The sequence below is a fragment of the Somniosus microcephalus genome, unplaced genomic scaffold, assembly GCF_052327205.1.
Source record: "Somniosus microcephalus isolate GS21.2 unplaced genomic scaffold, FLI_Smic_1.0 scaffold193, whole genome shotgun sequence".
NCBI lineage: Eukaryota > Metazoa > Chordata > Chondrichthyes > Squaliformes > Somniosidae > Somniosus > Somniosus microcephalus.
Window position 1 is genome coordinate 152580 of NW_028225380.1, and position 14740 is coordinate 167319.

Below are 14740 nucleotides of genomic sequence, written 5' to 3' on the forward strand. Positions count from 1 at the left end.
GCAGTAATTCAATCAAAGAATTCTCCGGACCTGCCCGCGGGATTTAATCAGAACTTTCACATTCCCTCACCTCAAATGGAAGGTCACCGGAATTCCAGGGGTTGGGAGAGGAGGTTGGTGATTGGATTGGAGTTTCCAGGGGTTGGGAGAGGAGGTTGATGATTGGATTGGAGATTCCAGGGGTTGGGAGAGGTGGTTGATGATTGGATTGGAGATTCCAGGGGGTGGGAGAGGAGGTTGATGATTGGATTGGAGATTCCAGGGTTTGGGAGAGGAGGTTGATGATTGGATTGGAGATCCCAGGGGTTGGGAGAGGAGGTTGATGATTGGATTGGAGATTCCAGGGGTTGGGAGAGGAGGTTGATGATTGGATTGGAGATTCCAGGGGTTGGGAGAGGAGGTTGATGATTGGATTGGAGATTCCAGGGGTTGGGAGAGGAGGTTGATGATTGCATTGGAGATTCCAGGGGTTGGGAGAGGAGGTTAATGATTGGATTGGAGATTCCAGGTGTTGGGAGAGGAGGTTGATGATTGGATTGGAGATTCCAGGGGTTGGGAGAGGTGGTTGATGATTGGATTGGAGATTCCAGGGGTTGGGCGAGGTGGTTGATGATTGGATTGGAGATTCCAGGGGTTGGGAGAGGAGGTTGATGATTGGGTTGGAGAGTCCAGGGGTTGGGAGAGGAGGTTGATGATTGGATTGGAGATTCCAGGGGTTGGGAGAGGTGGCTGATGATTGGATTGGAGATTCCAGGTGTTGGGGGAGGAGGTTGATGATTGGATTGGAGATTCCAGGGGTTGGAAGAGGGGGTTGATGATTGGATTGAGGATTCCAGGGGTTGGGAGAGGTGGTTGATGATTGGATTAGAGATTCCAGGGGTTGGGAGAGGTGGTTGATGATTGGATTGGAGATTCCAGGGGTTGGGAGAGGAGGTTGGTGATTGGATTGGAGATTCCAGGTGTTGGGAGAGGAGGTTGATGATTGGATTGGAGATTCCAGGGGTTGGGAGAGGTGGTTGATGATTGGATTGGAGATTCCAGGGGTTGGGAGAGGTGGTTGATGATTGGATTGGAGATTCCAGGGGTTGGGAGAGGAGGTTGATGATTGGGTTGGAGAGTCCAGGGGTTGGGAGAGGAGGTTGATGATTGGATTGGAGATTCCAGGGGTTGGGAGAGGTGGTTGATGATTGGATTGGAGATTCCAGGTGTTGGGAGAGGAGGTTGATGATTGGATTGGAGATTCCAGGTGTTGGAAGAGGGGGTTGATGATTGGATTGGAGATTCCAGGGGTTGGGAGAGGTGATTGATGATTGGATTGGAGATTCCAGGGGTTGGGAGAGGTGGTTGATGATTGGATTGGAGATTCCAGGGGTTGGTAGAGGAGGTTGATGATTGGATTGGAGATTCCAGGGGTTGGGAGAGGAGGTTGATGATTGGATTGGAGATTCCAGGGGTTGGGAGAGGAGGTTGATGATTGCATTGGAGATTCCAGGGGTTGGGAGAGGAGGTTGATGATTGCATTGGAGATTCCAGGGGTTGGGAGAGGTGGTTGATGATTGGATTGGAGATTCCAGAGGTTGGGAGAGGTGGTTGATGATTGGATTGGAGATTCCAGGGATTGGGAGAGGTGGTTGATGATTGGATTGGAGATTCCAGGGGTTGGGAGAGGTGGTTGATGATTGAATTGGAGATTCCAGGGGTTGGGAGAAGAGGTTGATAAGAACATAAGAACATAAGAAATAGGAGCAGGAGTAGGCCAATCGGCCCCTCGAGCCTGCTCCGCCATTCAATAAGATCATGGCTGATCTGATCCTAACCGCCAATCCACTATCACAGAACCATCTCCTGAATCTAACAGAATTAGACACATGAAATAGGAGCAGGATCAGGCTACACGGCCCCTGGGCCCGCTCCGCTACCCACAGGGCCATGACCGATCCGAACCTAGGCTCATGTCCAAATTCCTGCCCGCTCCCCGTAACCCTTAATTGGATTGGATTGGAGATTCCAGGGGTTGGGAGAAGAGGTTGATGATTGGATTGGAGATTCCAGGGGTTGGGAGAGGTGGTTGATGATTGGATTGGAGATTCCAGGGGTTGGGAGAGGAGGTTGATGATTGGATTGGAGATTCCAGGGGTTGGGAGAGGTGGTTGGTGATTGGATTGGAGATTCCAGGGGTTGGGAGAGGTGGTTGATGATTGGATTGGAGATTCCAGGGGTTGGTCACTCGCACAGCTGAGAATATGTTTCATTGCAGGATTTCCATTCACTTCCTGGGCAGCAGCAGGTCTGTAAGTTTAGCAATGGCTTCACTTCCCTGCTGGGCATTCTTCTGAAGTTGCTCCTGATTCACAGCGGCCCTGTGATGGATTTCCTTTCTTGCTTCATCACATTTATCCTGGACCTTCTTAAACTTGTATTCAGACCCCTGCCCGCCCAGCAATGAGCTCAGCTCGCCCAGTTGACCTGCAAGGTACTTGTCGTGAATCTCCACATAGGTTTTTGACATGTCACCGATGTGGGTCATGATGCTGACTGCCTGGGACACTTGAAAGTTCATCATCTGACTACTGGCTAACGCACCTGGAGCACCCTGCGTGCCTTCACCACTCACCGCACTAAGTCTCTTAAATGTCTTCTGGCAACCTTCAGTTAATTTTGGTATGATATGAATGAAGTTGATCATCTCTGACCAGTTGGACTTGATGCTCCCCAGTGCCCCAAGCCCTTTAGCCATCAACGCTACACGTGTGCTGATATCCATCTCTTGTGCCTGATTGTTCTTTATCTCTCTCAACAACGTCTCACTCTCATCACACGAACTTTTCATATTTTGGTGACATTCATTGTACATTTTTTGCGACTCCTCCAACTGGGATTGGACTTCCTTGATCTTCAGTGAGGCTTCCTCTCTAACCTTGCTGAGGAAACTGCTGATTTCAGGGTTTGATTCAGAGGATTCTTTGTCTTTCAGCTCAGACGCCAGTTGTATGAGAAAGATCAACCCTTTCCCCAGCTCCACCACCAGAAGCACTGGGCTGGTCACATTGCTCAAAAGATCAACAATCTTTGGGAGAAGCTTCTTCATCTGTTTCAGTCCTTCCAAACAGAACTGATCAATGAGAGCACTCGCCCTTACATTGTCGTATTCACTGGTGACTTCCTCACGTTTTCGGGAAGCCTCGATCCATTGCTTCTGTAAATTGCACTTCTTCTCCTCTACTAACTCATTCTTCTGTTGTGTTTCCGACAGGACTTTCCTTACTTCCCCCAGCTTATCCTGGCTGATACTCTGGGAATCTGTACAGGTCTCCAGCAGCTCACTCAGTAGATCGCTGAGATTGGAGAGCTCCTTTTCCACAGATTCGGCACATGTTTTGGATTTGTCTGCACAAACCCGAATGTTCTGCAGCTGCTTGGGAAGGTCTTTGTTCAGAGATGACCCTTCACCCACATTCTTCACATGGACAAGGAGGTCCTCACAACACATGCGGATTTTGTTCAGATTAGTGCGGGTCTGTTGAAACGAGTTTACGGTTTGGTTGCAAACCTCCATCAGGCACCTCTTGAATGAATCTGGACGTTTAAACAGGGATTTCTTGCCTGCACTGCCTTGGTTTAGTTTGAAGTCCTCCATCCTCGTAGCCAGATGCACCAGTTCACCCAAAATAGCGACAGATGTGGGTGCTGGCATCAGAAACTTCTCCCACTTGACCTGGAACTGCACCATCACATCAAAGCAAAGGAACACTTGCTGTTGGCTGTGGAGCTCGGTCACGTGACACTGCTTGTCCGACATGCTGATGTTTCCTGCAATGAGAATTCGCACAACTGGATTGGCTCAAACATTAACAGTTCTGTTATTGGAGAGAGAGGGTTCACATCAGAACAGGCCAGTAGTCAGCCTTGTACAACACAAAGACCACCTTTCAGCCTTGCTGTGCTGACTTAGATGATATAGGGCATGGTGAGGGCACGACAATTGGGCTCATTGACCTGGGCAAGGGAGGGGAAGATTTCTGAGCACCGTCCCGTGACTGCTGAGGGCATCAGCGTTGGGCGCGGTTATCAATAATCCAACAACATGCTGATACTCAGAGCTTCTTCTGTTCAGGTGGACCAGCACACCCATCCCCCGTCCCCCCCGTCCCCCCCACACCCGTCCCCCGTCCCCCCCACACCCGTCCCCCCCCACACCCGTCCCCCCCACACCCGTCCCCCCCACACCCGTCCCCCCCACACCCGTCCCCCCCACACCCGTCCCCCGTCCCCCCCGTCCCCCCCACACCCGTCCCCTGTCCCCCCCCACACCCGTCCCCCCCACACCCGTCCCCCCCACACCCGTCCCCCCCCACACCCGTCCCCTCCACACCCGTCCCCCCCACACCCGTCCCCCCCACACCCGTCCCCCCCACACCCGTCCCCCCCACACCCGTCCCCCCCACACCCGTCCCCCGTCCCCCCCACACCCATCCCCCGTACCCCCATCCCCCGCCCCCCCCACACCCGCCCCAGTCCCCCCCACACCCATCCCCGTCTCCCTCGTTTCCCCCCACACCCATCCCCCATCCCCCCCACACCCATTCCCCTGTCCCCCCCACACCCAATCCCCCGTTGCCCCCACACCCGTCCCCCATCCCCTCCACACCCATCCCCCGTCCCCCCCACACCCGACCCCATCCCACCCATTTCCCTGGCTCAAGCATCACCTCTGATGCACGGGTTACTCTCATTTCCGGGGGCCTCCTGCTCCTATAAAGAGGCTGTAAGAGGACAGATGCCAGCTAAATCTGGCGCTATGCCCCCCACGTCATTTGTACGTGGCAGGTGAGGCTGGAGCAGCCAACGGCTGTCCTGGTGAGATGGAGATACATCCAGGTGCAGCGGTGTGGCAACAGCACTGGGGAATTTTCTCTCATTCTCTGCTGCACTCCACTTCGGGGTGGCAGGCGGTGACTAAGGAAGGATATACTTGCCATAGAGGGAGTGCAGCGAAGGTTCACCAGACTGATTCCTGGGTTGGCAGGACTGTCGTATGAGGAGAGATCGGGTCGACTAGGCCTGTATTCACTAGAGTTTAGAAGAATGAGAGGGGATCTCATTGAAACGTATAAAATTCTGACAGGATTAGACAGACTGGATGCAGGGAGGATGTTTCCCCTGGCTGGGGGGGGTCTAGAATGAGGGGTCACCGTCTCAGGATACAGGGTAGGACATTTAGGACTGAGATGAGGAGAAATCTCTTCACTCAGAGGGCAGTAAACCTGTGGAATTCTCTACCACAGAAGACTGTGGAGGCCAAGTCACTGAATATATTTAAGAAGGAGATACAGGAAACTTTGTGCTATCCGGCACCGACGGGACTCAGCTGTTGCCGTTCCCTCAAAACTGCCGGACACTCCAGCTGTAATGTTGAAGCATACGGAGGTTTTCATCTCCGTATCTGACAACAAACACTGTTGCTTAGCAACAGCTTCTAAACAGTCGGCAAGCCTCTCTGTAGCATCTCTAGCTGAAGCTGTTGCTTAGCTACAGACCTTGCAGAGCTTGACTGTTGAGAAAAAAGCAACGAAAAGAAACAAAAAGAAAAAATACGGCTCCTGATTTTTGCCGGTGGCTCGAGCTTGCCGGACATTTAGCCTCCGGATAACACAAAGTTTCCTGTAGATAGATTTCTAGACACAAAAGGCATCAAGGGTTATGGGGAGAGAGCCAGAATATGGTATTGCGATAGAGGATCAGCCATGATCATATTGAATGGCGGAGAAGGCTCGAAGGGCGAATGGCCGACTCCTACTCCTATTGTTCGATGTTTCGATGTCAGGAAGCACTTCTTCACACAAAGAGTAGTGGAAATCTGGAGCTCTGTTGAGGCTGGGGGTAAAGTGAAAAAGTCAAGACTGATATTGCTAGATTTTTATTAGTGAAGGTCATTAAGAGATATGGAGCAAAGGCGGATAAATGGAGTTGAGACGCAGATCAGCCATGGCCTCATTGAATGGGAGAACAGGCTCGAGGGGCTGAATGGCCTCCTCCTGTTCCAATGTTCAGAGATGTAGCCTTCTGCGTTTGTTTTTGTAACTGGCAGTTCCTGGAGTATATTTATATCCCACGATTGGGCGCTATGCTTCAGGAATTCATTGGAACTATAAATTCTCACATATAGCCGTGGCCATTACCAAGACCACAGGATGACGTTTATGGGGAGGTGCCTGAGGATTGGAAAGTGACAAATGTGACCCCATTGTTCAAGAAAGGGTGTAAGGACAATCCTAGTAACTACAGGCCGGTCAGTTTAAGATCAGTGGTGGGTAAAGTTTTACAAACAATAATCAAGGAAAACATTAACGGGCACTTGGAGAGGTTTAAGCTAATTAAGGAGAGCCAACACGGATTTGTAAAAGGCAGATCATGTTTGACGAATCTAATTGAATTTTTTGATGAAGTAACAGGGAGAATAGATGAAGGGAATGCAATGGATGTTGTCTACATGGATTTTAGGAAGGCATTTGACAAAGTACCACATAGAAGGCTGGTTAACAAAATTGAGGCTCATGGAATAGGTGGGTCAGTGGCAGCTTGGATAAGGGATTGGCTTAAGGACAGAAAACAGCAAGTTGTGGTAAATGGCTGTTTTTCAGACTGGAGGATGGTAGACAGTGGTGTTCCCCAAGGGTCAGTGCTGGGGTCACTGCTTTTTTTGATATATGTAAATGACCTGGATATTGGAATACAAAGTAGAATTTCTAAATTTGCCGATGACACTAAACTTGGGGGTGTGGCAAACAGTGAGGATGATATCAATCGACTGCAACAGGTCATAGAAAGGCTAGCAGAATGGGCAGACAAGTGGCGGATGGAATTTAATACAGAGAAGTGAGAGGTGATGCATTTTGGCAGAAGGAACAGGGAGAGGCAATATACACTTAATGGCACAGTTTTACAGAGTGTGCAGGGACAGAGGGACCTGGGAGTTAATGTGCATAGGTCCCTGAAGGTGGCGGGACATATTGAGAGAGTGGTTAACAAAGCATATGGGATCTTGGGCTTCATAAATAGAGGTATTGAGTACAAAAGTAGAGAAGTTATGCTGAACCTTTATAAAGCGCTGGTTAGGCCACAACTGGAGTATTGCGTCCAGTTCTGGTCACCACACTTTAGGAAGGATGTGAAGGCCCTTGAGAGGGTGCAGAGGAGATTTACCAGAATGGTTCCAGGGATGGGGAATCTTAGCTACAAGGACAGGTTGGAGAAGCTGGATTTGTTTTCATTAGAACAAAGGAGGTTGAGGGGTGATTTGATAGAGGTGTACAAGATTATGACGGGTTTGGATAGGCTAGACGGGGAAAGGCTGTTCACACTAGTTGATGGTACAAGGACTAGGGGACACAGATTTAAGGTTTTGGGCAAGAGATACAGGGGGGATGTGAGCAAAAACTTTTTTATGCAGCGAGTGGTGATGACCTGGAACTCGCTGCTGACAGAAGTGGTAATAACTAGGGCTGTAGAGAGGGCTTTAAACTAATTAGTGGGGGGGAGGTTTCAAGAGAGCGAAAAATAAAAATGTCAGTGGAGAAGGCAATAGAGCAAAGTAGCAGTGGGGAAATTAAAAACCAGAGCGTGTCAGGAAGGGACAGAATGTATAAAGATAAAGGTAAAGTAGTAAAGGGGGTAAAAGCAGGAATAAATTGTCACAAAACCTATTTGAAAGTTCTTTATCTGAATGCACGCAGCATTCGTAACAAAATAGACGAGTTGACGGTACAAATAACTACACATGGGTATGATCTGGTGGCCATTACAGAAACATGGCTGCGAGGTGACCATGACTGGGAACTAAACATCCAGGGGTATTTGACTATTAGGAAGGACAGACAGGAAGGAAAGGGAGGTGGGGTGGCTATGTTAATAAAGGATGGAATCACTGCAATAGTGAGAAATGATTTTGGGTCAAAGGATCAGGATAGTGAAACAGTTTGGGTGGAGATAAGGAATAATAAGGGGAAAAAGTCACTAGTGGGCGCCGTCTATAGGCCTCCTAACAGTTGCAACTCTATTGGTCGGAGTATAAATCAGGAAATAATTGGGGCTTGTAATAAGGGAACAGCTATAATCATGGGAAATTTTAACTTTCATATTGACTGGACAAATCAAATTGGGCAGGGCAGCCTTGATGAAGAGTTCATAGAGTGCATTAGGGACGGTTTCCTTGAGCAGTATGTTACTGAACCAACCAGGGGGCAGGCAATCTTAGATCTGGTCCTGTGTAATGAGACAGGATTAATAAAAAAATGTCCTAGTAAAGGATCCCCTTGGAATGAGTGACCATAACATGGTTGAATTCCAAATTCAGTTGGAGGGTGAGAGAGTTGGATCTCAAACCAGTGTACTAAGCTTAAATAAAGGAGACTATGAAGGTATGAGAGCAGAGTTGACTAAAGTGGACTGGGAAAATAGATTAAGGTGTAAGACGGTACAGGAGCAGTGGTGTACATTCAAGGAGATATTTCACAACTTTCAAGAAAAATATATTCCACTGAGGAAAAAGGGGCGTAAAAGAAAAGACAGCCATCCGCGGCTAAGTAAAGTAATAAAGGATAGTACCCAACTGAAAACAAGGGCATATAAAGTAGCCAAATCTAGTGGGAGGATAGAAGATTGGGAAGCATTTAAAAGCCAGCAAAGAATAACTAAAAGTTTAATTAAGAAAGGGAAGATAGATTATGAAAGTAAACTAGCAAAAAATATAAAAACAGATAGCAAGAGTTTCTACAGTTATATAAAAAGTAAAAGGGTGGCTAAAGTGAATGTTGGTCCCTTAGAGGACGAGACCGGGAAATTAGTAGTGGGGAACATGGAGATGGCAAAAACACTGAACAAATATTTTGTATCAGTCTTTACAGTAGAGGACACTAAAAATGTCCCAACACTGGACAAACAGGAGGCTATGGGGGGGAGGAGCTAAACACAATTAAAATCACTAAGGAGATGGTACTCGGTAAGATAATGGGACTTAAGGTGGATAAATCCCCTGGACCTGATGGCTTACATCCTAGGGTCTTGAGAGAAGTAGCGGTAGGGATTGTGGATGAGGCGGCGGACCTGCGAGGGAGTACCAGAGGCGGTATTTAAGGAGCAGCCCCGAGGCGGCGAGCAGCGAGGCCCAGAGCCCCGAGAGAGCGGAGAGGCGGTGGACCTGCGAGGGAGCACCAGAGGCGGCGGCGGTATTTAAGGAGCTTACCAATCCAGGTTCCGGGAGAGGGAAGCAAAAAGTAATCGAAGTGTGATGTCACCAAGAAGCGGGTAAGTGATTGGTTGGTGAGTATTTTCTTTCTAAATTTTTCTAAACTTAAATTTTGTGGTTTCTAAGGTCTCTGTTGTGTAGTGGGGACTACTATTAAGCAAGGGCCTTTGAGTATATCATTTAATTGAAGTGAAATTGGTGGGATTCATTTAATTTTAATTAATTAATTAAAGGGTCAGTCATGGCAGGGCAGCCCAGCCCCGTAGTATGCTCCTCCTGCTCTATGTGGGAAATCAGGGACGCTTCCTGCATCCCTGACGACCATGTGTGTGGGAAGTGTGTCCAGCTGCAGCTACTGACAGACTGCATTGCGGCACTGGAGCTGCGGATGGATTCATTTTGGAGCATTCGCGATGCTGAGGACGTCGTGAATGTCACATTTAGCGAGTTGGTCACACCGCAGGTAAAGGGTGTATAGGCAGGAAGGGAATGGGTGACCAGCAGGCAGAGTAAGAGGCGCAGGCAGGTAGTGCAGGAATCCCCTGCGGCCATCCCCCTCTCCAACAGATATACCACTTTAAATACTGTTGGGGGGGGATGACTCATCAGGGGAAGGCAGCAGCAGCCAACTTCCTGGCACCATGGGTGGCTCTGCTGCACAGGCTGGGAGGAAAAAGAGTGGAAGAGTTATAGTGATAGGGGACTCAATTGTAAGGGGAATAGATAGGCGTTTTTGCGGCCGCAATCGAGACTCCAGGATGGTGTGTTGCCTCCCTGGTGCAAGGGTCAAGGACGTCTCGGAGCGGCTGCAGAACATTTTGGAGGGGGAGGGCGAACAGCCAGTTGTCGTGATGCACATAGGCACCAACGATATAGGTAAAAAACGGGATGAGGTCCTAAAAGCAGAATATAGGGAGTTAGGAGGTAAATTAAAAAATAGGACCTCAAAGGTAGTAATCTCAGGATTGCTACCAGTGCCACGTGCTAGTCAGAGTAGAAATAGGAGGATATTTCAAATGAATATGTGGCTAGAGGAATGTTGCAAGGGGGAGGGATTCAAATTCCTTGGACATTGGAACCGGTTCTGGGAGAGGTGGGACCAGAACAAACGGGATGGTTTGCACCTGGGCAGGGCCGGGACCGATGTCCTAGGGGGAGTGTTTGCTAGTGCTGTTGGGGCGGGATTAAACTAAAGTGGCAGGGGGTTGGGAACCTGAGCAGGGAGACAGAGGAAAAGGAAACAAGGAAAAAAGCAAAAGACAGGAAGGAGAAAAACAAAATTAGAAGGCAAAGAACTCAACGGTTTAACTCAAACATGGTCACAGTAAATAATAATTCATCTAGGTCTGAGAGCGTTAAAAAAACAAGCCTGAAGGCTTTGTGTTTTAATGCAAGGAGCATTCGGAACAAGGTGGATGAATTAGCTGCGCAAATAGAGGTAAACGAATATGATTTGATTGGGATTACAGAAACATGGCTCTAGGATGGCCAAGGCTGGGAACTCAACATCCAGGGGTATTCAATATTTAGGAAGGATCGGCAAAAAAGAAAGGGAGGTGGGGTAGCATTGCTGGTTAAAGAGGGGATTAACACAACTGAAAGGAAGGCTATTAACTCTGATGATGCGGAATCTGTATGGGTAGAACTGAGAAATATCAAAGGGCAGAAAATGTTAGTGGGAGTGGTAAATAGACCTCCAAACAGTAATACGGAGGTTGGGGATGGCATTAAAAGTGAAATTAGAGAAGCATGCAGTAAAGGCACAGCAGTCATCATGGGTAACTTTAATTTACATATAGATTGGGCTAACCAAATTAGTAAAAATACTGTGGAGGAGGAATTCCTAGAATGTTTACGGGATGGTTTTCTGGAACAATATGTCGAGGAACCAACCAGAGATCAGGCCATCTTAGACTGGGTATTATGTAATGAGAGAGGATTAATTAGCAATCTTGTTGTACGAGGCCCCTTGGGTCAGAGCGATCATAATATGATAGAATTCTTCATTAGGATGGAGAGTGAAGTAGTTGAATCAGAGACTAGGGTCCTGAATTTAAATAAAAGAAACTACGATGGTATGAGGCGCGAATTGGGTAGGATTGATTGGGGAATGTCGCTCAAAGAGTTGACGGTGGATAGGCAATGGCAAACATTCAAAGACCGCATGGATGAACTACAGAAGTTGTTCAACCCAGTTTGGGATAAGAATAAAACAAAAAGGGTGACTCAACCGTGGCTAACAAGGGAAATTAGGGATAGCATAAGATCCAAGGAGAGTGCATATAAATTGGCCAGAAAAAGCGGTAACCCTGAGGATTGGGAGCAGTTTAGGATTCAACAAAGGAGGACAAAGGGATTAATTAAGAAGGGGAAAATAGAATATGAAAGTAAGCCTGCAGGGAACATAAAAACTGACTGTAAGAGCTTTTATAGATATGTGAAGAGAAAAAGATGAGTGAAATCAAGTGTAGGTCCCTTGCAGTCAGAAGCAGGGGAAATTATAATGGGGAACAAAGAAATGGCAGACCAATTAAATGCATATTTTGGTTCTGTCTTCACAAAGGAGGACACAAATAACCTCCCAGAGATGTTGGAGAACATAGGGTCTGATGAGAGGGAGGAACTGAAAGAAATCAGTATTTGTAGGGAAATGGTGTTAGGGAAATTGACGGGATTGAAGGCCGATAAATCCCCAGGGCCTGATAATCTACATCCTAGGGTACTTAAGGCGGTGGCCCGAGAAATAGTAGATGCATTGCTGATCATCTTCCAAAATTCGCTGGAATCTGGAACTGTACCCATGGATTGGAGGGTAGCTAATGTTACCCCACTATTCAAAAAGGGGGGTAGAGAGAAAGCGGGGAATTGCAGACCGGTAAGCCTGACATAGTGGGGAAAATGCTAGAGTCCATTATAAAGGATGTAATAGCTGAGCACTTGGAAAACAGTGACAGGATCGGACAAAGTCAACATGGATTTACAAAAGGTAAATCGTGCTTGACTAATCTACTGGAATTTTTTGAGGATGTAACTGGGAAAATAGATAAGGGAGAACCAGTAGATGTGGTGTATTTGGACTTTCAAAAGGCTTTCGATAAGGTCCCGCATAAGAGATTAGCGTGTAAAGTTAAGGCACATGGGATTGGGGGCAAGGTATTGACTTGGATAGAGAACTGGTTGGCGGACAGAAAGCAGAGAGTAGGAATTAACGGGTCTTTTGCCGAGTGGCAGGCAGTGACTAGTGGGGTACCGCAGGGATCGGTCCTTGGACCCCAGCTATTCACAATATACATTAATGATCTAGATAAGGGAACTAGATGTAATATCTCCAAGTTTGCAGATGACACAAAGCTGGGTGGGAGTGTGTGCTGCGAGGAGGATACCGAGAAACTCCAGGATGATTTAGACAGGTTGGGTGATTGGGCAGAAGCGTGGCAGATGCAATATAATGTGGATAAATGCGAGTTATCCACTTTGGTGTCAAAAACAGAAAGGCAGACTATTATCTGAATGGCAATAGATTGGGAGAAGGGGAAGTGCAATGAGACCTGGGTGTCCTTGTGCACCAGTCGCTGAAGGTAAGCATGCAGGTGCAGCAGGCGGTGAATAAGGAAAATGGTATGTTGGCCTTCATAGCGAAAGGGTTTGAGTACAGGAGCAAGGATGTCCTGCTGCAGTTGTACAGGGCCTTGGTGAGACCACACCTTGAGTACTGTGTGCAGTTTTGGTCGCCTTACCTGAGGAAGGATGTTCTTGCCATGGAAGGAGTTCAGCGAAGATTCACAAGGCTGATCCCTGGGATGGCAGGAATGACATATGAGGAGAGATTGGGTCGATTGGACTTATACTCGCTGGAGTTTAGAAGACTGAGAGGGGATCTCATTGAAACTTATAAAATTCTAACAGATCTGGACAAACTAGATGCAGGTAGAATGTTCCCGATGGTCAGCGAGTCCAGAACCAGGGGTCACAGTCTAAGGATAAGGGGTAAGCCATTTAGGACAGAGATGAGGAAGAATTTCTTCACCCAGAGAGTGGTGAACCTATGGAATTCTCTACCACAGAAGGCGGTTGAGGCCAAGTCATTAAATATATTCAAGAAGGAGTTATATTTCTTAGAACTAAAGGTATCAAGGGATATGGGGAGAAGGCAGGTACGGGGTACTGAGTTTGGATGATCAGCCATGATCTCATCGAATGGCGGAGCAGGCTCGAGGGGCCGAATGGCCTACTCCTGCTCCTATCTTCTATGTTTCTATGTTTCCAAAACTCCCTGGATTCAGGAAAGGTCCCAGCAGATTTGAAAACTGCTAATGTAATGCCCTTATTTAAAAAGGGAGGTAGACAAAAGGCTGGAAACTATAGACCAGTTAGCCTAACATCTGTGGTTGGTAAAATGTTGGAGTCCATTATTAAGGAAGCAGTAACAGGACATTTGGATAAGCATAATTTAATCGGACAGAGTCAGCATGGTTTTATGAAGGGGAAATCATGTTTGACAAATTTGCTCGAATTCTTTGAGGATGTAACAAACAGGGTGGATAAAGGGGAACCAGTGGATGTGGTGTATTTGGACTTCCAAAAGGCATTTGACAAGGTGCCACACAAAAGATTACTGCACAAGATAAAAAATCACAGGATTGGGGGTAATATACTGGCATGGGTGGAAGATTGGCTATCTAACAGAAAACAGAGAGTTGGGATAAATGGTTCATTCTTGGGTTGGCAATCAGTGACGAGTGGTGTTCCGCAGGGGTCGGTGCTGGGACCCCAACTCTTTACAATCTATATTAACAATTTGGAGGAAGGGACCGAGTGCAACGTATCCAAGTTTGCCGACGATACAAAGATGGGAGGGAAAGCAGTGAGTGAGGAGGACATAAAAAACCTGCAAAAGGACATAGACAGGCTAAGTGAGTGGGCAGAAATTTGGCAGATGGAATATAATGTTGGAAAGTGTGAGGTTATGCACTTTGGCAGAAAAAAATCAAAGAGCAAGTTATTATCTAAATGGAAAGAAACTGCAAACTGCTATAGTACAAAGGGATCTGGGGGCCCTGGTGCATGAAACACAGAAGGTTAGTATGCAGGTACAGCAGGTGATCAGGAAGGCCAATGGAATCTTGGCTTTTCTTGCAAGGAGGATGGAGTATAAAAGCAGGGAAGTCTTGCTTCAGTTATACAGGGTACTGGTGAGGCCACACCTGGAATACTGCGTACAGTTTTGGTTTCCATATTTAAGAAAAGATATACTTGCTCTCGAGGCAGTTCAGAGAAGGTTCACTCGGTTGATTCCGGAGATGAGGGGGTTGACTTATGAGGAAAGGTTGAGTAGGTTGGGCCTCTACTCATTGGAGTTCAGAAGAATGAGAGGCGATCTTATCGAAACATATAAGATTGTGAGGGGGCTTGATCGGGTGGATGCGGGGAGGATGTTTCCACTGATGGGTGAGACTAGAACTAGGGGGCATAATCTTAGAATAAGGGGCTGCCCTT

The 14740-nt window shown here is 47.5% G+C and overlaps 1 protein-coding gene across 1 annotated transcript; it reads right to left on the reverse strand.

Moving 5' to 3' along the window:
* Nucleotides 1–1681: 1681 nt before the first annotated feature.
* On the reverse strand, nucleotides 1682–4125 carry LOC147082073 (uncharacterized). Its single transcript, XM_085980476.1, has one exon. The coding sequence runs from the start codon at nucleotides 3797–3799 to the stop codon at nucleotides 2267–2269; it is 1533 nt and encodes a 510-aa protein (XP_085836602.1). The 5' UTR covers nucleotides 3800–4125; the 3' UTR covers nucleotides 1682–2266.
* Nucleotides 4126–14740: the final 10615 nt, after the last annotated feature.

Coding starts and splice junctions, on each gene's coding strand:
- LOC147082073 (XM_085980476.1), bottom strand. CDS start 3,799: ATGTCGGACAAGCAGTGTCACGTGACCGAGCTCCACAGCCAACAGCAA.